The sequence below is a fragment of the Chelonoidis abingdonii genome, chromosome 4 (genome assembly GCF_003597395.2).
Source record: "Chelonoidis abingdonii isolate Lonesome George chromosome 4, CheloAbing_2.0, whole genome shotgun sequence".
NCBI lineage: Eukaryota > Metazoa > Chordata > Testudines > Testudinidae > Chelonoidis > Chelonoidis abingdonii.
Window position 1 is genome coordinate 125,948,840 of NC_133772.1, and position 24,822 is coordinate 125,973,661.

The 24,822-nt window shown below is 41.1% G+C and overlaps 1 protein-coding gene across 12 annotated transcripts in view; it reads right to left on the reverse strand.

Annotated features, from left to right (window-relative positions):
• Positions 1-24,822, reverse strand: part of DICER1 (dicer 1, ribonuclease III) — a 105,094-nt gene that overhangs the window by 69,133 nt on the left and 11,139 nt on the right. For 3 of the 12 annotated variants that reach the window (XM_032772056.2, XM_032772053.2, XM_075065663.1), the window contains exons 2-5: positions 20,921-20,986; positions 19,626-19,726; positions 17,129-17,206; positions 2,706-2,902 (exon numbers count right to left, since the gene is read on the reverse strand). In XM_032772056.2, the coding sequence (XP_032627947.1) occupies positions 2,706-2,849 (144 nt within the window). In that variant the 5' untranslated portion in view covers positions 2,850-2,902; positions 17,129-17,206; positions 19,626-19,726; positions 20,921-20,986. Of the gene's footprint in view, positions 1-2,705; positions 2,903-17,128; positions 17,207-17,649; positions 18,803-19,625; positions 19,727-20,920; positions 20,987-24,822 lie in introns of all 12 variants that reach the window. The other 9 variants (XM_032772060.2, XM_032772058.2, XM_075065660.1 and 6 more) reach the window with 8 other exon arrangements.

Sequence of the window (24,822 nt, forward strand, 5' to 3'; positions counted from 1 at the left end):
GGGGGGGGGCACGGTGTGTGTATGCACACTCCTGCGGATCAAATCAAGTTTGATATAAAGCGGTTTCACCTATAATGCAGTAAGATTTTTTGGCTCCCAAGGACAGTGTTATATTGAGGTAGAAGTGTACCGCAAATATCTGATTAAATAAATCTTTATTACATGTAATGATGTCTCTAGTTCGGGTGTGCTTGATTTAATTCCTGCAGATGACTTCTGGATCTAAAAATATGAGCCTCACCAGTTGAGCAAAAAGACCAGATCCATTAGCTCAAAGGCAGCAGCAGTCTAATCTCTATGTGGTGTAGCCACTAGAGAAGGACAAGGAGCCATACCATGTTAACATGGGTTACACATTTATGGTTGTATGGCTTCTACATGTTGAAATACTTGTATGATTCACCCAGCGTTAGATGAAAAATTTACATCAACTTAAAGCAATTTTTATTCTGATAGTTGGATGACTAACATTTTAGGTCATCAAAGCAGCTGTTTCTGATCACCCGTCACACATAAGGCTTTCAAATAATTAAAGAAATGAGCATGACAATACTCCTGAGCGATGCTTTCTGGCCAATTTGCAAACTAAACAGTGGCTGGTACAGAAAAATAAAGTCTTGAATTTCCAATTGGCTAGAGGTATGGTACCACTATCATTGCTGCAACTGTTAAGAAGTAGTGTGAGCACTGCAATAAGAACATAAGAACGGCCACACTGGGTCAGACCAAAGGTCCATCTAATCCAGTATCCTGTCTTCCAACAGTGACCAATGGCAGGTGCCCCAGAGGGAATGAACAGAACAGGTAATCATCAAGTGATCCATCCCCAGTCGCTCATTCCCAGCTTCTGGCAAAAAGAAGCTAGGGACACTATCCCTGCCCATTCTGGCTAATAGCCATTGATGGATCTATCCTCCATGAATTTATCCAGTTCTTTTTTGAACCCCGTTATAATCTCGGCCGTCACAACATACTCTGGCAAAGAGTTCCATGGGTTAACTGTGCATTGTGTGAAGAAATACTTCCTGCTTGTTGTTTTAAACCTGCTGTCTCTTAACTTCATTTGGTGAGCCCTAGTTCTTGTGTTATGAGAAGTGGAGTAAAACAACACTTCTTTATTTACTTGCTCCACACCAATCATGACTTTATAGACCTCTATCAGATCCTCCCTTAGTTGTCTCTTTTCCAAGCTGAAAAGTCCCAGTCTTATTAATCTCTCTTCATACAGAAGCCATTCTATAACCCTAGTCATTTTTGTTGCCCTTTTCTGAACCTTTTCCAATTCCAATATATCTTTTTTGAGATGAGGCAATCACATCTCCATGTAGTATTCAAGATGTGGGCGTACCAAGGATTTATATAGAGGTAATATGAAATTTTCAGCCTTATTATCTACTTCTTTCTTAATTATTCCCAACATTCTGTTTGCTTTTTTGACTGTCGCTGTACATTGAGTGGATGTTTTCAGAGAACTACCCATAATGATTCCAAGATCTCTCTCTTGAGTGGTAACAGCTCATTTAGACCCCATCATTTTATATGTATAGTTGAGATTATGTTTTCCAATGCGCATTACTTTGCATTATCAACACTGAATTTCATCTGCCATTTTGTTGCCCAGTCACTCAGTTTTGTGTGATCCCTTTATAGCTCTTCGTAGTCTGCTTGGGACTTAACTATCTTGAGTAGTTTTGTATCATCTGCAAATTTTACCACCTCACTCTGTACTCTTTTTTCCAGATCATTTGTGAATATGTTGAATAGGATTAGTCCCAGTTCAGACCTTTGGAGAACTCCACTATTTACCTCTCTCCATTCTGAAAACTGACCACTTATTCCTACCCTTTGTTTCCTATCTTTTAACCAGTTACCAGTCCGTGAGAAGACCTTCCCTCTTATCCCAGGACAGCTTACTTTCTTAAGAGCCTTTGGTGAGGGACCTTGCCAAAGGCGTTTTGAAAATCTAAGTACACTATATTCACTGGATCGCCCTTGTCCACATGCTTGTTAACCCCCTCAAAAAATTCTAGCAGACTGGTGAGGTATGATTTTCCTTTATAAAAAAACATGTTGACTTTTCCCAAACAAATCATGTTCATTTACGCGTGTGACAATTTTGTTCTTTCCTATAGTTTCAATCAGTTTGCCCGGTATTGAAGTCAATCTTACTGGCCCATAATTGCCGGGATCACCTCTGGAGCCCTTTTTAAAAACTGGCATCACATTAGCTATCCTGCAGTCATTTGGTACAGAAGCTGATTTAAATGATAGGTTACAAATCAGTTAGTAGTTCTGCAATTTCACATTTGAGTTCCTTCAGAACTCTTGGGTGAATATGATCTGGTCGTGGTGACTTATTATTGTTTAAATTTATCAATTTGTTCCAAAACCTCCTCTAGTGACACCTCAATCTGGGACAGTTCCTCAGATCTGTCACCTAAAAAAAAAAATGGCTCAGATTTGGGAATTTCCCTCACATGAAGACCCATGCAAAGAATTCATTTAGTTTCCCTGCAATGGTCTTATTGTCCGTGAGTGCTCCTTTATCATCTCGACCGTCCAATGGTCCCTCTGCAATGAAAAGCTCTTAACACAAATGCACATAAAACAAGAAAATCAGTCTCAAGAAGATTATCTCGAATAGATAGAATGAAAATTAAATCTTATGCATAGACAATGAAAAATAATAATATTGTCATTAGTACCTGATATTTTCTTGGTGTGTAAATGTTATCATGAATTGCTTCTTGTTGCCATGGCAGTCCAAAAAAGGGACCCATTGGTGAGGAAGCAGGGGTCATAAGCTGCAGTCCTGCCATGCTGAGGGATTGCAAAGCAGGGCTTTTCATTCATTCATTCATCCAGTGTTTTTCTCATTGCATTTTTGTTCCAGCACAGCTTACTATGAAAAAATAAGGCATTAAAATCATGCATTATTAAAAGCACAAAGCAAAAGACAGGCTTTTGATATGAGTTTATCTGGGAACACCTTTACTGGAATTTTATTTCTTGGAAGGTCTAGCCTTTTGTTTACTTATATCTACAGAATAGTAACAATAATTCAGAGGTAAACTAAGAGGTCTAAATAAACAGCCATTTTTTCAATTGCATATTTATACTGAGGACAGCATATTATTAACCAGTGTCACAGAAACCCAGAGTAACATCAAGTTCACACTCTTGAATTTGTCTTAATTCTGTTAATACAGTCTCTATTTACAAGGTCCAGAAATATGTTAAATTACAAGATATAACAAGTAACATACATGTGCTAGTTCCACTTTTAAGTAAAACAGAGTAAGATGATAAAATTCTGGAAAGTTGGCCCAATAAAAGATATTACCTCACCCACATTGTCTCTCTAAAATTCTGAAAAGAAGAGCGATAATTTTCTCTCTTTTGCTGGAAAAATTCTGATGAGGAAACAATGACACAGGTTTCCCTTTGAATATTTCCCCAGAAGAAAAAACAATGCAGAATATCAGACAGATTAGGGAAACTAGAAACTCATTGGGTACAATGGTACAAAGTTTTTGATAACAAGAAATACATTAATTTTGAAGCCAGACACCTGTAGAGCTCAAATCAATATTTTAATTTTGTAATGGTGTAATAGATACTTAAAATTTAAGCATGTATCAAGGACCTCAAAAATGTGTAGCAAAGTGTTAAAAACCATAGCAATCCTGTTTCACCACCTTGTAGAATGTGGTATATGATTCCATAGCTCAACAGGATCATTCATTTGTGCGTCTCACAGTGCTTTATGGATATATGCAAGAATAGCCTCATTTCATAGACAGCACAGGCAAGCATAAAGCTTTGGTCTAATTATTCTGAGAGGTAGTCTGGTTTACTTGATGAGATTTGGCTCTGTCATAGAGATTCTATTCTCAGCAGTGTCTCAGGGTGTTCATTTCAGGGGCATGACACCCAACACCTTGCTCAATAAGTAGTGCTATGAATCACTCATAATTAATACCAGTTAGCAAAAGGGGGAAGACTTGGACTCATGGTATTCAGGCTCCCAGCCCAATGCACTTTTCCCTAGGCCAAAATGTATTTTGATGGAGAAGATACACACACACTTCATTAACAAAGGAACTGTATGACAATATTGCTGAAATTTGGCAGACTGGATTGAACATTTTAGTTTCAAATAAGTAGAAATTGTCAAGTTTGGAAGAGAACAGCTACAGAATTCCAAAAAAGGAAGTGCAGTTCAAACAAAGAGGAAGTTGATAATACTGTGAATTTTGTAGTTGGGGATGCTATGGGTTATGTTCATACAGGTTTAAAATTTGGCGAGACATCAAAACTCATTTCAGAAAACTTGTATGAACGTTTATTTCTTTTTCCAGGAACATGTTCCAGTGACTAAAATACTTTCAAAAATTTTGAATTTTGGACATAAAGCCAGAAATGGAGCATGTCTCCCTTCTTTCATACCCCTCTATGATAACAGTGACTAACTTCCTGCAATTCCATTTAAGCCAGACATTAAACTCCCATGACATTATGCTTTATCAGATGCCATCTATCTGATGAGACGTCTATCATTTATGGCATAAAGTTCATATTCATAAGCAGTTTTGGCTGTGTTTGTAAAAGACTGAACATCACATTTGTTCTAAAACCATAATTTTGTTTTTTGCCTATCATCAGGAAAAGTTGTCATTTTTAGGATTAAAGTACAGCAATCTCCCTCTGCCAGAGCAGTAGTCTTTTCTGGAGGCAAATGAAGAATTATATATCCAATTTAAACTCAGGAGAAATGCAAGAAGATAGACGATAACTACCATAGTTGGATTTTTTTTGGTCGTACTACTGAAGCAACCACCACCCTACAGTGAAACAAATAGTACCATGGGATCTCTAATGAGCACAAATGGGATGAGTAATGCCATACAATGACATACACTGTCTCATCAGGTAAACAGCATCTGAAATAGCATAATGTAATGGGAATTTGGGTTAAGTACCAGTACTGCCTTGAGGAAAAAAGGCCTTCTTCTGAACCACCACCATTAACTTCTACAGCAGCAGGGTTTTCCTTATATATCCATCTCGCATCTGAGTAAAGGGCAAGGACATGTTCGTTTAGCATTGATATTTGACCAGATCACAGTCTAAAATGGGTATGGAGGTAAGCCAGAAAAAACGGTTACTGAACTTCCATAACTGCTGTTCTTCGAGATGTGTTGCTCACGTTCCATGTTAGGTGTGTGCACCATTGCTGGAGATTTTCCCCTCAGTGGTATCCATCAGGCTGACTCTAGGGCCCTCTCGAGCCACGCGCTCATGTGCTGGTTTAAAGGGTGCCACCTGCCACACATCCTCTCAGTTCCTTCCTCCCGATCAACTGCAACAGAGGGGTAGGAGGTGGGTTGTGGAATGGACATGAGAAACATCTCTCAAAGAATAGCAGCTATGGAAGGTTACTAACCATTTTTTCTTCTTTGAGTGCTTGCTTCCACTTTAGGGGACTCACAATCAGTACCCTCAGTAGGTGTGCTCAGAATTCATGGACATGCTGACTGCAACACTGGTCTTCCAAACCTGGCATCGTACTGAGCCTGTCGAGTGATGGCACAGTGGGATGCAAAAATATGCACTGATGCCCAAGTTGCTGCCCTGGACTGGGACTTGTGCAAGGAACACCAATGAAGAGACCTGATCTCCCGTGGAGTAAGTGATTAGGACAGGCAGGAGGTGTGACATTCGCCTGCTCATAACAAGCCCGAATATAGGCAGTTATCCAGGAGGAGATCCTCTGGGCTGACACTGGAAGCCCTTTCATCTTTTCTGCTATTGCTACAAAAAGTTGTTTAGATTTGAAAAAGAATTTAATTGACTCAATATAGAAGGCAAGGGCAGGTCTAACATCTAATGAGTGATGCTGCTACTCAGATTTCTTGTGAGGCTTTGAGAAGAAAACTGGCAGGAAAATAGCCTGGTTGCTATAGAATTGTGAGACCACCTTTGGCAGGAAAGACAGGTGGAGATGCAGTTGGACATTGTCCTTGAAGAACACTGTATGGTGCTTCTGACACAAGGCCCCAATTTCAGAGACCCTTCTGGATGAGGTGATCACCACCAGAAAGGTGGCCTTTCAAGAGAGAAGTAGTAGAGGGCACGATGCTAGTGTGTCTAGAGGAGGGCCCATGAGCCCTAACAGAACCAAGTTTAAGTCCCATGGAGGGATTGTTTTGTGTAACTGAGAGTAGAATCTCGCCAATCCCTTGAGAAACCGAACCAATATCTGATTAGAGAACACTGATCTGCTGTTCATCAGCAGGTGGAAGGCCGAGATTGTTGCTAAGTGCACCCTGAGAGATACCAGGGCCAGATCTTGCTGCTTTAGATGGAGCAAGTAGTTCAAGATAACCTGGAGGGAAGAACAAACGGGAAAGAGATCTCACTGAGACACCCACAGGGAGAAGCGCTTCCATTTGGACAGGTAGGTGGCCCAAATGGAAGGCTTCCTACTACCTAATAAGACCTGCTGAACTTGCTCTGAACAGGCCTGCTCCTCTGGGCTCAGTCATTTAACATTCATTTATTCGTGAAGGTAGGCAAGGTTGGGGAGGAGCAACCGGCTGTGGTCTTCTGAGATGAGGTCCGGATGGAGCAGAAGTGGAAGTGGAGGAGCGGATCCTACTGATAGATCCATTAGTGTGCCGAACCAGATGTGACGTGGCCACACCAGGGCTATAAGAATAACCCTCCTGTACCCCTTGATTTTCAGAAGGACCTTGTGAACCAGAAGGACTGGGGGAAAAGCGTACAGCAGGAGCCCTATCCATGGGAATAGGAAGGTGTCGGAGCCTGGACTGTGCCTGTGCAGCGAGCAAAACTGATGGCAGTTCCTGTTCTGCTTGGTCATGAACAGGTCTACCCAGGGAGAACCCCACCTTTGGAAGAAGAACTTAGCCATCTCCAGATGAAGGGGCCACTTCTGATCAGAGAAAAAGGATCTGCTGAGATGACCTGCCAGTGTATTCTGGGATCCTGGAAAGTGTGGTGATGCGATGTGGATGGAGTGCCACACACAAATTCCCACAGACAAATGGCTTCCTGACAGGGCAGAGAATCAAGCACCTCCCTGTTAGTTGATATAGAACATGGCCATGGTATTGTCTGTCAGAACTTGCACCACCTTGCCTGAGACCTGGGGGAAGAACACTTGATAGGCTAAGCATACAGCCCTGAGTTTCCTGACATTTACATGCAGGGACAGTTCTTCCTGGGACCATAGGCCCCAAGTCCTGAGGAGGTGGAGGTGGGCTCCCCAACCTAGATCTGAGTCGTCCGACACTAGGGACACTGATGGTTCAAGGGATAACAAAGGGTACTCCCATCATCACTGACCTTGGATCTTTCCACCAGTCCAGGGAGGTCAGGACCAGGAGTGGAAGAGTGAGCACTGAATCTAAGTGGTGTCTGTTCGGGGAGTAAACTGACGCTAACCATGTCTGTAGGGGCCTGAGACTTGCATGCCAAACCACATAAGTTCGGGCAGCTCCAGAGGGTACTGGAGCCAGCCCAACGGACACCGCTGAGGGAAAATCTCTGGCAAAAGTGCATGCAGAATGCACATACCTAACATGGAATGGACATGAGCAAGCCCTGGAAGAAGAATAATGAAAGATTTGTACCCTTCAAAGTTTCTATTTCAAAAGCAAGAAAAACAATAAGTTCTTTAATAAACTGAAATAGTACAGAAGTATCTAGAAACCAAGAAAAAAATTAATTGGTTTATCTGAAAAAAAATGTAAGGTTATAATTGGAAACAGTCAACAACTAAGTACTTATGTTCAGAATCTACTGAGAGGAATTAACTGGACCCTCAGACTATCCAAGAAGGGAAGCAGACAACAGCTGGACAAAGTAAAATGGTTGGCCTGCCAGGTCAGTGTGGGCAATAAACATACCTGTTAATCTTTATCTTCTACATTACTTTGTAAATTAGTGGAAGTGAAAAAGAAAACCCAAAGAAGCTGCTGAAGCCAAACTTGGGGAGGGAAAAATGCTTCAGAATTATTGTATAAGCTATCTGCTGGCTCACAAAAACAGAGCAGAGGCAGCACAACATGCGAGCTTATTTGCTGTGTCAAAACAAAACTGACAGGTCCAATTTTAGGCCTACTAGCCTTGGTAGGATAGCAGCCATACCACTTTAGATTGTGACTGTTTGGTGAGTGTTTAAATGGGAGACCTCCAAGAAAAACTCAGATGCGGCAAAGAGTGGTAGTGATTCAGTAGGTGGTACTTCCATTCACAGCAATATTGAAATTACATCCTGAGTCTCATGGGGAGAAAATGTGCTGCTGGAGCTGAAATCTTTCAGGTCAAATGTAAAACCAAGGTCCTGACTAGCCCTTTCATTAAACAGATTCCATAACAGATTCGAAAGAGCAAAAGGGGTTAACGCCAGAATCCTGCTCACATTACTACTTCAGTAATACACTCTGTCTAGTAAATATTTTCTTCGTAATTTCAGTTTGAGTAACTAGTCTCATCATAAAAAATTACTACATTCTACTCTTGAGGTGGCTGCAATTCAGCAGTGGGTGAGTATATTTTATTTTCTGTATAGATTTTACACAAAAAGTGTGTGTGTGCACATGTGTATAAATAAAACACATTACAAACAAAAACTAAAAGAACATATTAAAGTTGCAAAGTAAATCACCTGATTTAGGAAATGTCAGGTTAAGAAGACTGGGAGCAATGCTTTGTACATATAAAGTGTTACAAAATGCTACGTAATCTGAAAAAAATCAGGTCCCAGTCATCTCAAATTAGGCACCCAAAGTTAGTGGAAATTTTTGACCTTAATCTCTGTGCCTCTGCTCCCCATCTGTAAAATGGCGATAATACCATCCCCTCACTTCAAAGAAGTGTTGTGAAGATATATTTGTTAATGTTTGTGAAGCCCCTGGATACTATAGTATTGAGTGCCATAGAAAAACCCAAAGAAAATTAATAATTCTGTGTTCAGAGCAGAATTTGAATAGTATGCAGTAGATAAGGACTGAGGTCACAAAGGACTGAGATCACAAACAATGAGAAAACAAAATATAGAGTAGGTGCTCAGTAAGTAGGCACCGTCTCTCTTGTGAACTAAATGAGGACAGGAGTCCTGTGGAAAAACTAGTATGTGATCATGTAAGCACAAAGGGGCTGAATTAAGGTTGCATATGCATTTCCTAACTTTTCAGTACTTGACTTTGCAACTTAATGTTTTTAACATAGTTCTTGTATGTGTAATATATCATATACACAAATCTGTGAAACATTTTAGGATTTTTCTGTTTCATTCACAGAAGATAATTGTTTTCATATCCACTAGTTAAGTAATCTGTTCTTTCAGCAGTTACTAACCTTGATCTATGAATTTCTATCTGACATAATCCTAGTGATGTCAAAGGTCTGTACCTAGCTTTAACTCTACCAACAAACTTCTAGTTTCCCCTCTAAATAACACACTCAGATGTTCAGGAAATGTGTTTCCAGGAATGAATCCACAGGGTAGACAGCAAATTTAAAAGCAAGTCATTCGTCAACTATACAAAAATTGCATTCGAATTTCTCTGCTTAACTGCTCTCTCTTGCTACAACACTCAAACTCAGCCAAATACATCATCTTAAATAAAACTCAGAAAGATAAAAAATTATATCATGTTCCATCTGTTGGGTATCAAGGAAGAAAATGTAATGGAACTTGAGCATCAACAGATGAAAGTAAACATTAAACCATGAAATGGAAAATACTAACTGGAAGCATTCCATGCCAGCTCCTGCAAAATTTGGAGAGATTCTATTCCTATGTTTGTACGTTTGATGACTTATTTGCTTTTAAATTTGCTGCCATCCTGGTGGATAACGTCTTTGAGGCAGAAGTTGTCCTTTCTTTGCCAAATTTAGGGCATATACACAATACACCTTTCACAATACTAATATTTAACAAAAAGTAGCATATATTTTTGTATATTTTAAAAACAGCATTAAACATTTATTTGCTTCCATTTGCTTTATCAAAGATATATTTGGTGAACATAAGAACTGAAAATTAAAACAGTATTGTGATTATTTACCCTAAGATTTCACTTTGTTTTTCACTTGAGAAGTAGAAGTCTTTCATGAAAGACACTCTAACCTTGGAGAAAAACCTCAACAATAACCAGATGGAGTGGGAAAAGTTTCACTTTCATTGAAATAGGATTCTCTTCCTTTCTACAATAATTGATTTCTTGGATATTTCCAAAATTAAGAGTTAAAAATTCTGGACTGCACTTCAGAGTCTTGTGTAAAGTCAGTTTCTTTCATCAGTTCCACACTTCGGAACTAGTCAAACAAGCTGACCTTGGGAGATAGATTGGATGACATAATGCGTCCTTCTCATTTCTATAATCTCTGTAATATGATTGTATGAAACTCCTTTTCTCTGCGTTGGCATTCAGTTGAAGCATTCTAGAAAGAGAGCCTTAGGGTATGTCTACACTACAAAATTAGGTTGATTTTATAGAAGTCGATTTTTAGAAATCTATTTTATACAGTCGATTGTCTAGGTCCTCACTAAGCACATTAAGTTGGCGGAGTGTGTCCTCACTACCGTGGCGAGCATTGACTCATGGAATGGTGCACTGTGGGAAGCTATCCCACAGTTCTCAGTCTCCGCTGCCACTGGAATTCTGGGTTAAGCTCCCAATGCCTGATGGGGTAAAAACATTGTCACGGTGGTTTTGGGTACATGTCATCAGTCTCCCCTGCCCTCCCTTCCCCTCCCTCTGTGAAAGCAACTGCAGACAATCATTTCATGCCTTTTTTCCTGGGTTATCCATGTAGATGCCATTGCACAGCAAGCATGGAGCCCGGTCAGCTCACCGCTGCTGTTGTGAGCATTGTAAACACCTTGCGCATTATACTACAGTATGTGCAGAACCTGGCTAAGAGATGGCAGCACGAGGACGATTGTGAGGAGGACATTGACATAGCACAGGATGTGGCAATTGGGACATCATGGCAGCAGTGGGGCTGGTTGATACAGTGGAACGCCAATTCTGGGCCTGGCAAACAACCACAGACTGGTGGGACCGCATAGTGGCCGTTCTTATGTTCTTATTGCAGTGCTCACGCTACTTCTTAACAGTTGCAGCAATGATAGTGGTACCATACCTCTAGCCAATTGGAAATTCAAGACTTTACTTTTCGGTACCAGCCTGTTTAGTTTGCAAATTGGCCAGAAAGCATCACTCAGGAGTACTGTCAGGCTCATTTCTTTAATTATTTGAAAGCCTTATGTGTGACGAGTGATCTGAAACAGTTGCTTTGATGACCTAAAATGTTGGTCATCCAACTATCAGAATAAAAATTGCTTTAAGATGAATGTAGTGGAAATTTCCAGGGGCAGGTATATATATGCTAGCAAGCAAGAGACACCGCACCATACCCCGATGCCAACTCTGCCCACATATCTACATCGGCGACACCATCACAGGACCTAACCAGATCAGCCACACCATCACTGGTTCATTCACCTGCACGTCCACCAATGTAATATACGCCATCATATGCCAGCAATGCCCCTCTGCTTACACTATGTAGACTTAAGGTGGCCATCCTGCAACAAAAACTCAGGACCAGACTTCAAAGAAACTGCTGAGCTTCAATTCATCTGCAAATTGACACATCAGCTCAGGGTTGAACAAAGACGTGAATGGCTTGCAACTACAGAACCAGTTTCTCCTCCCTTGGTTTTCACACCTCAACTGCTAGAACAGGCCTTATCCTCTCCTGATTGAACTAACCTCGTTATCTCTAGCTTGCTTGCTGGCATATATATACCTGCCCCTAGAAATTTCCACTACATTCATCTGACTAAGTGGGTATTCACCCACAAAAGCTCATGATCCAAAACGTCTGTTAGTCTATAAGGTGCCACAGGATTCTCTGCTGCTTTTACAGATTCAGACTAACACGGCTACGCCTCTGATAGTGTTGCGGGTATGGGATGATTCCCAGTGGCTGCAAAACTTCCATATGGATAAGGCCACCTTCCTGCAACTCTCAGAGTTGCTTTCCCTTGCCCTGACGTGCAGGAAAACCAAGATGAGAGCTGCCCTGACAGTTGAGATGTGAGTGGCAATAGCCCTGTGGAAGCTTGCAATGCCTGATTGCTACCAGTCAGTCAGGAATCAATTTGGAGTGGGCAAACCTACTGTGGGGACTGCTGTAATTCAAGTAACCAATGTAATCACTGACATTCTGCTATCAAGGGTAGCTACTCTGGGAAACGTGCAGGTCACAGTGGATGACTTTGTTGCAGTGGGTTTCCCTAACTGTGGTGGGGCGATAGACGGAATGTATATCCCTACCTTGGGACTGGACCACCTTGGCAGCCAGTACATAAACTGCAAGAGGTACTTCTCAATGGTGCTGCAAGCACTGGTGGATCACAAGGCATATTTCACCGACATCAACGTGGGATGGCCAGGAAAGGTGCATGACGCTCGCATCTTTAGGAACTCCAGGCTGTTTGAGCAGCTGCAAGAAGGGATTTACTTCCCAGATCAGAAAATTACTGGTGGGGATGTTGAAATGCCAATAGTTATCCTTGGAGACCCAGCCTACCCCTTGCTCCCATGGCTAATGAAGCCATACACAGGCAGCCTGGATAGTAGACAGGAGCAGTTCAACTATAGGCTGAGCAAGTGCAGAATGGTGGTAGAATGTGCCTTTGGACGTTTAAAGCTCACTGGCACTGTTTGCTGACTAGGTTAGACCTCAGCGCAACCAATATTCCCATTGTTATCACTGCTTGCTTTGTGTGCCATAATATCTGTGAGAGTAAGGGGGAGACGTTTATGGCGGGGTGGGAGTTGAGGCAAATTGCCTGGCTGCCAGTTTTGAACAGCCAGACACCAGGGTGATTAGAAAAGCACAGGTAGGCCACTGCGTATCAGAGAGGCTTTGAAAACCAGTTTCACGACTGGCCAGGCTACGGCATGACAGTTGTGTGTGTTTCTCCTTGATGCAAACCTGTCCCCTTCGTTGATTTTAATTCCCTTAAACCAACCACCCTCCCTCCTTCGATCACAGCTGACAAAAGAAATAAAGTCAATATTGTTTTGAAACAATGCGTTTTTTTTAATTATTTTTTTTTTAATTAATGAAGGGAGATAACTGGTAAGGTAGGCCAGGCAGGGTAGGGTGGAGTTGGGAAGGAGGGAAGGACAAGGCCACATTGCTTATTGTAGCCACACTACACATCAGAACTGTTTGAATGACAGCCTTCTGTTGCTTGGGCCATCCTCTGGAGGAGTGGCTGGGTGCCCGGAGCCTGCCCTCCTCCCTCCCCCACGCCCCCACGTTCTTGGGTGTCTCGGTGAGGAGGATATGGAACTTGGGGAGGAGGGCAGGTGGTTGGACAGTGGATACAGCGGCGGTCTGTGCTCTTGTTGGCTTTCCTGCAGCTCCACCAGATGCCCGAGCATGTCCGTTTGTTCCCCCATTAGCATCAGCACTGCATCCTGACTCTTCTCATCGCGTTCACTTACTGCTTTCCTGGACTCTGTCACTGAATGCATCAGTGGGGGAGGACTGCATGAGCTCGGAAAACATGTCATTGCGAGTGCATTTTTTTCACCTTCTAATCCTGTGATAACCTCAGGGATGGAGATGATAGGAGGAGCACAGAAATATTTGCACCTGCGGGGGGATAAAAAGGGAGAGTAAAATTTAAAATGATACACTTCTGAGAACAAAAGGGAGACTCTTTCACAGTGAAAGAAGCAATTCACAGCAGACAGCACATGTTCTTTAGGTATAAGGTCACATTTTGCCTTTTATATTGAGCGCCTGCTGGTATGGTGACATCACACAAGGCTGGGCAAGAGAATTCGGTTTCCAGGCACCCATAGTAAGCCAAAGGGTACGCGGGTTTGGCTTCTAATGCCTTCATAACATGTGGGAATGTGTGCAAACTGCAGCACCCTCCTTTCCCATAGCAAGCAATGCTGGTTGGGTTTGCCATTTAAAAGGAGAGGTTGCAGTTTTCGGGTGGATGTGCAGCACACTCCTCCCTTCAACTCTCCCTGTGCCTATTTGGGATGATCCCTTCACCCTTCCCCGCACCGCGCGGCTATTCTCAGGGATGACTCCTTTTAGCCAAGCGCAAACAGCCCAGCCTGAATGGGGTCCTTTTACTGTTCCCTTACAAAAATTCCCCTATTTCAACCAGGTGATTATGAACGATATCACTCTCCTGAGGCTAACACAGAAAGACATAGACCAGGGGTAGGCAACTTATGGCACACATGCCGAAGGCCGCACACAAGCTGATTTTCAGTGGCACTCACACTGCCTGGGTCCTGGCCACCAGTCTGGGGGGCTCTGCATTTTAATTTAATTTTAAATGAAGCTTCTTAAACATTTTAAAACCCTTATTTACTTTTCATACAACAGTTTAGTTATATATTATAGACTTATAGAAAGACACCTTCTAAAAACGTTAAAATGTATTACTGGCACAGGAAACCTTACATTTAGAGTGAATAAATGAAGACTTGGCACACCACTTCTGAAAGGTTGCCGACCCCTGATATAGACCAAATATTGCTTGAATGCGACCAAAACCCAGGTCAATCAGTGCCATGCTTTATGCCGCAATGATTCCAGACTACTTGCTACTGGATAGGCGTGGTAAAGTGTCCTACCGTGGAGATTAGAACAGCCATCCCCAGAAACCTTCTGCAAAGGCTTTAAGAGTACCTCCAGAAGAGCTTCATGGAGATGTCCCTGGAGGTTTCCCACTCCATGCCCAGACACGTTAACAGACTTTTCCAGTAGCTGTACTGGCCATGAATGCATCCCAAGTCTTCAAGGCAAATCAAACATTAAACACTATTGTTTTTAAACCATGTACTATAGTTACAAATGTGCACTCACCAGAGATGGCTTCTCCGCCTTCAGGGTCAGGGATCCCGCGTTGGGAGGGTATTGCCTCCAGGCTCATGAAAAGTCCTGGCTGCCGGGGAGAACGGATTCACCACTTGCCTGCTGCGTATTCTCCTCCTCCTCCTCCACAAAATCTTCCTCTATGTTGCATGAGATTCCTCCCTTGCAGGTGTCCACAGACAGTGGTGGAGCAGTGGTAGGCTCCCCCACCCCAGAATGCCATGCAGCTGATCATAGAAGCGGCATGTATGGGGCTCTGAGCCAGAGTGACCGTTTGCTTCCTTTGTCTTTTGGGAGGCTTGCCTGAGTTCCTTGACTTTCACGCGGCACTGCTGCATGTCCCTGTTGTAGCCTCTGTCCACCATGCCCTATGCGATTTTGGCATGTATATTAGCATTTCTTCTTTTTGATTGGAGTTCTGCCTGCACAGATTCTTCTCCCCATACAGCAAATCAGATCCAGTGTCTCCTGTTCCCTCCATGCTGGACCTCGTTTACAATTCTGGGGGAATGTAGTGAGCCTGAGTGGCCTCCCTCTGAGAGCAGGAGAGCAAGGGAGTATTACATGCCTCTTGGAGGGCAGGGCCTAGATGACCCCGCTCCCACTTGCTGGAAGTACCAGGGCGGGGCCAGAAGTACAAAAGATTGGCCTCATAGCACAGTTGGGGGAGAGCCTGCGGAAGAGAAGGACGCTCTGCCTGTTCTCCTGCTCCCCGAGAGGAACCTGCACCTGGCTGTTCTCGATGCCCAGATGCTGACAATGACTGGCCTGGAGTACCTGCTGCTGTATATCATGAGGAGTCGGAAGAGGCCTGGAAGCTGCAGGTACTGAACCCTGGGATGGCAGAAAGTAGCCCGGGGCAGTCACGGAGCAGACAGCTGCAGAGCCCAGAGTGACTCAGTCGGCATGTTGCAGCTGGATCCCCACAGACACTGGGGCAGCCACTTGTGCCCCTGCCAGAGCCCTGGGCTGGGACACGGTGGAGTAGGGTGGAAGCGCGTCCCCCTGCCACCCCAACCTAGGGTGGCTGAACTCCCCTCCACACTGCACAAGGAGGCTCTAGTCCTGAAGAGGAGCTTCCCTTAAAAGTCAGCGCTTAGAGACTGTTTATTTGCTGGCCACCTGAGCTCTGCCCAGGCCAAAGCCAGTCCTGAGAGACTGCTTTGCTTGCTGGCTGCCTGAGCTCCGCCCAGGCCCCTGCCAGCCCTGGTAGACTGTGTTTAAGGGCTGACTACTTGAGCTACCCAAGCCCAGGCTAAAGCCTGGTAGTGACTAATAATCGCGCAGCTCTACTGGGGGCTCTTGCCTGTCTGACATACACTGACCCTGACCTGACAGGCCTAGCTTGAGTGGCCTCTCTCTGACCAGGAGAGTCAGGGAGCACCACAGGGGACTGCATGGTCACCTGTGCTGCTGAGCTTGCCACGCTGACCAAATAAGAAATGAAATTTAAAAGTTCCAGGGGCTTTTCCTGTGTACCTGGCTAGTGCATCAGAGTTGAAAGTGCTGTCCAGAGCTGTCACATTGGAGCATTCTGGGATAGCTCCCAGAGGCCAATAACATTGATTTGTGTCCGCACTACCCCAAATTCGACCCAGCAAGGTCGATTTTAGCGCTACTCCCCTCGCCCGGGAGGACGACAGAAGTCGATTTTAAGAGCCCTTTAGGTCAGTGGAATGGGGGTGCTTGTGTAGACACGTTCATTATAAAATCCACCTAACGCGGCTAAATTCAACCTAACCCTGTAGTGTAGACCAGGGCTTAGTTTTTCTATTGTCTTCCAATATCTCTTAGAAAAGTTTGGGATCTCAGGTTTGTTTTCTTTAAACTCAAGAAAAGTGCAAAGAGAATGTATTGTACTTGAAATACTCAAAAGCCCTCTAGGAACAAGTTTCCCTGAGGTATCTTTCACTGGAAAAATGGTGCAATTATTTAACCTCATTTTTAATTTCTTACACCAAAAAACCCTAGACTTTTTAAGGTGATGTATAACAAGATGTGAACCAAAAAGATATCTTTATACACATGCTATACAACACGTAAGCAGAATATTGCTTTCTCAACAAGCATACTGAGAGAATAAAAGGCTCTTTTTTTGTTGCTCAGCAAAGCCTCTTTAATAATTTTAATGAGATCAAGATTATGTTGAGGATCATGTTAGACTGACCTGCCTCTGAAGAGCTTCTTCTATAACCCATGTAGTATTGTCAACAGCTGGAGTTCCTGACGGATTCTTCCTGACCTGCTGAAATGGTGGACAATTTAGAACTTAGTCTCAGGAAATTAAGGACCTTTGAAGTCCCTCATCCTAGGTCAGGGATGGGCAAACCTTTTTTGGCCTGAGGTCCACATCAGGAAATAGAAATTGTATGGCAAGCCACGAATGGTTACAAAATTGGGGTTTGGGGGGGACCTCTGGTTGTGGGGCTGGGGATGAGGAGTTTGAGGTGTAGGAGGGTGCTCTGGGCTGGGACCGAGGGGTTCGGAGGGGGATCAGGGCTGGGGCAGGGGTGCAGGTTCCGGCCAGGGGTGTGGGCCCTAGGGTGGGCTAGGGATGAGGTTTGGGATGCAGGAGGGTGCTCTGTCCTGGGATCAAGGGGTTTGAAGAGTGGGAGGAGGATCAGGGCTGAGGCAGAGGGCTAGGGTATGGGGAGTGGCTCATGGGTGCAGGCTCTGGGCGGCGCTTACCTCAAGCGGCTCCCGGAAGCAGTGGCATGTCCCTTCTCTGGCTCCTAGGTGTGGAGCAGCCCGCAACCCTCAGAGCGGGGCCATGGCGCGGCTTCCGGGAGCAGCGTGGTGTGACCCTGACCCGGCTTCCCAGTGGGAACTTGGGAACTTGCAGGCCAGCCTGAAATGGCTCCCAGGCCATAGTTTGCCCACCTGTCCTAGGTTAAAACTGTGGTAATGAGAAAGGAGACTAAAGAACTGACAGTAAGGTCAGGTCTATACTAGAAAATGTTTGCTGGTATAGCTGGGAGAGGCGGACAGGGCTGCAACTATGCTGTAAGAAGCTTGGGCTAGGTATGAAAAAATCATCAGTATCATACCTAGAAACTACTCATTTAAAACCCCAGATATGCAAGTAGATCAGGAAAAGTCTAGGAAGACGCAATTAGGTTTATCCTTTTTATTTCTTTATGGCTTGCGGATTCCTTTGTGCTAACCCCAGGTGCTTTTGTTTTGCTTGTAACCTTTAAGCTGGACCTCAAAAAAGCTATTCTTGGTACTTAATTCTTGTAGTTGCTCTTTTAAAATCTAGCAATAGCCTGAGTTCCCAGGTGCATTTTCTTTCTCTTTTTTTTTTTAAATAAAATTTACCTTTAAAAACAGAATTGGATTTATGTGTCTTAATAGGTTTGTGCACATGTTGTTTAATTAGCTGGTGGCAACAGCTGATTTCCTTCCTTCCTTCCTTTCTCAGCTCTTCCCTGGGGGGTGGAGGGATAAAAGGGCTTGAGGGTACCCAACATGAAGAAATTCCCAAGTGCGCCTTCCTGAGCTCTCAAAGGGGTTCTGCACTTGGTTGGTGGCAGCATCTACCAATTCAACATCAGAGAAAAGCTGTAACCTTGGGAGTTTAATACAAGCCTGGAGTGGCCAGTATTAATTTTTAGGATCCTTGCAGGCCCCCACCTTCTGCACTCGAAGTGCTAGAGTGAGGAATTAGCCTTGACAGAGGCAGTGTAGCCAAAGGATCCAGCTCCAGAGGTCCCAGCCTCGTGTGATTGCTCATTGGGGCCATTTCAAGCCTACGTCAGAGCAGCCTTGGCTCCCAGCAGTCACAAGAATCAGGACAGCACACATTCACCCCACCAGTTACCTGAGCAGAGTTCCAGGTTAGCTAAAAACGTAGCACAAAGAGAACACTACTGTAAATTAAAAAAAAAAATAAAAAAAATACATTCTGCACCACTCTTCAGCACCACTCTTCATTGTGGAACCTCCTAGAGAACTTTAAAAAAAAAACAAACAAAAAAAACACAACCACTTTTACCCGCTATGAAAAGTAACGGACAGTGTTTTCTTCTCCTGAAGCTATATATGGAGCTAAAATTGAGTCAAGTGCAAATCCTTACTTTTTTTTGCCTTATCGTTAAAACAAAGTACTTTTTAATCAAATATGACTTATTTTGTGCTGTTTACTTCCTGTATTTCTTTCAGTTTAGATGAGCAAGATTCCACCCTTCCATTCTTTTAAAAAAAAGTATATATTCATTCTGAATCTAATTCACTTGCATCACAATGCTTGAGTTCACAACACTGCAAATGTTTAAATCTAAAATATCGCTGAAATTTAAAAATAAGTTAAACATTTCTAATCATATTACATTTCATTAAATTTTTAAAGGTCTGTAGTTTATGACTAATCTAATGGTAAGTATTTATAAATGGTTTTGGTTAGCTACCCGCCTCTTACATAGTCCGCACCTATGGAGAAAATAAAGCTACTTCTTCGTAAAAATTGTGTGTGTATATATAAAATTAAACTACAGATTATTCAATAATTTTATATTAGCCTAGATTGTGAACCTAAAAAGCCTTTACAGTATTGTTCCAAAGGTTTAGCCATTTAAAGAAATTCAATAAAACATGTTAATGCCTAATTTGATACACATATACTTGTTTGCAACCTGTTTCTCTCATATTATAAAACACAGACTTACCGTTTTAATTTCTGAGATCTCTGTGTGTGTGTTCTTTGAACTGCATTTTGACATCATGATATCAGTTTGTACATTAACTGCATCATTTGCAAGCTTCTGCTCTAAAACGAAATAAAAACATAAGTGTGCAATTAAAGGATAGCTCAAAAATTCTGTAAATAGTGCAAAATACAAGGAATTTGTAAAAGAATGGACAATAATATTTTGGTCATAAGTAGTAATATAAAGATCCCTTATGTAATTTCTCAAAACCATACACAGATGTATCTACATCAGTACACAGGAAAGGCAAGCTCTTATGTTAAAGGTCTATCTTGAAAGTGACAATATAGTCTCCAGTATTTTGGTTTAACAGTGAGAAACAGATGTAAAAGTTTTGGAATTTGTATTTTTTAAAATGAGTAAAAAATATTTCAAGAAATGAAAGTTCAGAAAAGAAAGACTCAGCAAGAAATGAAAAGATAAATTACAAGATTTATTTTACCTGGACATTTTAAAACTACTACAAAAATCATACTTTAAATTCAGCAACTGCTGAAAACCAATAGGCTATTATTAGTCAACAAGAATGACAATTAGAAGAGAAATGCAGTAGTTCTGTATCTTGTTTAATCATGCTATATTTTTCACATACGTCAATAAAGAATTCTTTTCATTTCACTTCTAAACAAAAAAGGCAAAAACAGTTCAAATTATGTTTTGTGCAAATTTTAATTTGAGCCTCAACAAATGCCCTCAATGCATGAAAAAGCACTTAGTGTCTTTTACTGCCTCCTGAACATGTCAATACATTCATATTTGAATTAATTTAAAAATATATCTTATTAATTTCTAGTAGGATGGTGCATTATCCAAAATTGAACCTCTATTTAAAAAGTATCCATATATTTAAATGTCATTTGTATAAATGCAACTATCAGGATTTAACAAATAATTTAGTTTAATACAAACACTGTAATTGCTGCTCCATAGACTTGCATCTGAAACCCAAAAGTATGGATAGTCTCTAAGCGGCAATTCTACTTCGTGTATCCACAACTATATACATCCCCATAGAGAAAAGGGAGGAATAGAAGTTACTCAATTTATTCATCCAATGCGTAAGTATTCCCAGAATGACTGAACCATTCACCAAAAGAAAAAAAAAAGTTCTAAAATCCATTTTTGTAAACAAACTGTTACTGAAAAGTTAAAATACAAAATGAACCTTGATAAGAATTTCTATCCTAATAGGTTTTACTAACGTTAACAAAAAAGGACATTCCTAAAGATTACTTCAGTGTGTTCATTTTTACCTCGAATGCTGCTACTGAGCTTTTCCAGAGCTTCCAAGCCTGTAATTTTGTTTCACCCTAGGTAACCTAAAAGGTAATATAAAAAGAGAACACTTTAACATGAACTCCCATAAAAATCAATCATGCCATGTGGTAGTCTGTTTTCTTGCATTTTAATATTTCGGTCTGTGGCAACAGCACACGGTCCTTCAAAATCTAATTATCATATGTCCTTTCTTGGCTGGAGATACAGACAGTGAGTGTCTGAAATTTTGGTTCTAAGTGCTCAGGAGATATTTACATATTTTCTGTTTTATTTGTTAAAGTAATTGCTAGAGTCCAATTAGATTTACAGCTTAAAAAAACCCCTTCACTGTGTGTTTCATTTATTACCAAAATGGAGTTTTAAAGAAACTTAATATTCACCATTCTTTAAAAGGCTTACAGCATGCATTAGTTTTATGGTGAAATAAATGCAAACACAATTATTACTTCATTTTACAAAAGGATCTTCCATTACATTCAGGAAAATATAAAGTACAGTATGTAAAATCAGATGATATATTTTGTACTCTTGTGCAAAAGAAAACTGCTTGAACTTTATATCTCAAGATATCATATTAAGCCATGTCTCTGTCTCATGTAAAGACCCTTTTCTCCAGGATAAAATTTCTTTTTTCCTTTCTTTTCTCCAGAAAGTACAGACAACCACTTGGTACATTTAGTGATCAGAGCTGAAGTTTAATGAGTTCCTATTATGTCTAATTTGTTAGTTACCATAAAATTGCTCATTTGCGCTGTCTAAAATGTGAATAATTTCTATTGAAATAGTATACAGTCTAACAGTAAAATCATTTCAGATGCTGTTAGTACATTATTAAAGAAATCACTGTTTTCTATCTAGTAATATTGCTAAATCTGGTAAAAAAACTTGTTTAAGATAGAAATGGTTCTCTTCACACGAGGAGCAGAATGTTTTCTCTGATGCACAGAGGTAGTCAAAATATATTATTATAATATTAAACTTTTAATTTCTAATGATGTACTAATCTGAACAGAAAAAAATGCCACAATCCTTTGGCATAATATCTCACTTCATACAGTACATATTAGTAGTTTTTGGTTATTAATGTAGGAGGCAAATATATTAAGGTGACAAAATGGAAATGGACTAAGTATCACTGATTCATGAAAAATTCACTGACTTCTGTTTTAACACTACATAGCTGTAAAACAGGGGATTGAAATTTTAATTGAGGGCATCAATGAATCAGACACTGACTGCCCTTCAGCACAATAGGCCCTTTTGAGGCCAAAACTAACATGTATCCCAGATAGGCCACATACCAGAAACTCAGTCAAATTCTAGTACAAAACAGCAAATTTACAACACATTAGCATCTAAATGATGTTGGTTGAAACCTTGGACAAAGATCTGTTGCAGCAGACAGCCAACCCTTCCTGTCTGAAGGCCTAAGGAATCAACAACTTGCCAGTGAGCACTGCGGAATGATGGCAATAGCGAATGGTTACCAAAACAAACTACAAAACCCACTCCCTTCCTTCACTGCAGTGCGTTGCAGATACCAGTCAAATTTTAGTCAAAGGTCTCTTTTACTACACACTGAACAAGCAATCTATAGTAAGTGGGAAGCGTGTTAAAAAACACAAAGAAGAAAAGGGGAAACCATGACACTACTAAATGACAAAACTAGAAAGAGAAGATATTTAATGTATGATGGTGTTACTGTGGAGGAAGAAATTGTATAGACAAAGTAGGTTTTTCATTTTTGTAGGATAATAGGACTCACATTCATCTGTGATTAATAAAGGTAAAATAAATGACAAACATTAATTAAGTGAGGAGGGATAGCTCAGTGGTTTGAGCATTGGCCTGCTAAACCCAGAGTTGTGAGTTCAATCCTTGAAGCGGGCCATTTAGGGCTCTGGGGAAAAAAATCTATCTGGGGATTGGCCCTGCTTTGAGCAAGGGGTTGGACTAGATGACCTTCTGAGGTCCCTTCAATCCTAATATTCTATGAACACTATAACATAGGGACTTGCTATGACTGGTTCATAAGCTTTACAAGGTTAGTTTAGCAGTATGATTAACTAAAATTTTCTTTGAGTTGTTCATGCAATATTAAAAAAATCACTTATAATTAAAGCTAAAAGCTGAGATTTCCAAGAGTAACTACTGATTTGGGAGGCCTAACTATACTAATTTTAAAGAAAGTGTTGAGGACCCACCCTTTAAAAATCAGGCATCTTTAAGGTGGCTCAAGTTGAGCACTCAGAAATATCATTTCCAAACTAAATAGTCACTTCTGAAAACCTTGGCAAGAATCTTCCAGGCATTTTGGCTAATTGCTACTTAAAGTTCAGCCAAATGTCAGTAAATTTAGCCAAAACACACCAGGCCAGTAGGAAGGGCAGACACTGATTCACAAGCATTGTGGTACCTAAAAAGTAATTCAAAGAGCTGTGCTGTAAAAAGAATAAAAACTTAATATTTATTTTATCTATAGTTAGTAATTCAAAGATTGCCAGAAAAAAAGCCAAAATAGAATTTCAGAATTAAAAAACCCTCCAGAAGTGTGGTAATGACAGTGTTTTCCAATACAAATTATCAAAGCTGCTGCTTGATTTAAAAATCTTCTATAGTTTGAAATACAGAAGTTTCCCCCCTCAAATTGTTACACTAATTTTCTAATAAAACCATAGGGAATCATGGAATTATTAAAAATAATTCACAAAACTAACTCATTAGGCCCCTATTCCTGCTGCTGGATCTGCACAATTGATCTCATGTCAATGGATCTCCATGCAGGAGTAAGGGTTGCCAGCCTGGGTCCCATTGCAGAATCAGTATTTATGTCAAGAGTCGCCAAGTCATTTCTAAAACTGCTGAAGACTTCATGCAAAATCTCCGGGATTAAACAAAAAAAATCTCCATTCTTCCCATTCAGAACCAAACAAGGCATTCAGAAGGAATAAACTCACAGTTTGACAACTCAGGGTGACTGGCAGCCCATAGTAACATTAAGTAGCAAATAAACCTTTTCCTAAGGTTAACAGTGTTTAAATGTTAACTATTCTTTAGAAAACAAAATGCAACAAAACAAAGCCATGAAGCTATTACAGTAACCAAAAAACATTAGTTCTTTGACTAGATGCAATTATTAGCATTATAAATAATAGACACATTTTGTACACAAAAAAGATATACAGTAAAATAAAATACAATCCTAATTATAAGAGTAGGGCTAAAATTCTCTCAGCAATTACCGTTACTGTCTGACTTCTTAATAATCATGGGCCCAATTCTTCTGCCATTGAAATCAGTACCAAAACTCACATCGGCTCCAAGTAGCCTCCTAAGCAAATAGTTTTAAGGGCAAACAAATATTAAGAAAGTCTTTCCTCATCACTATTGTGAACTGAACTACGGATCACAGAGAACATTCCTTCCACTATGATTATACAGAAAAGTGGTGTATATTTTCAGAAGTAACTAGTGATTTGGGGAATTTCATTTTTGGAGTGCCCCCACCTGAGACAACTTTAAATAGTCTGATTTTCAGAATGTTGAGCTTCTACTCTGAAGTGTCTATAGTGGAACACTTAAATCTCACTATCATGACGACTTAGGTAAACTGTTCCAGCAGTTAATTGCTCTCACTGTTAAAAGTTTATGCCTTATTTTCAGTCTGAATTTGTCTAGGTTTAACTTCCAGCCATTGAATCATGTGATGCCTTTCTCTGCTAGATTGAAGAGCCCATTATTAACTACGTGTTGTCTATACACTATAATCAAGTAATCCCTTAACCTTCTCTTTGTTAAATCAAACAGATTGAGCACCTTGACTCTGTCACTAACAGGCAGATTTTCTAACCCTCATCATTCTTGTTGCTCTTCTATG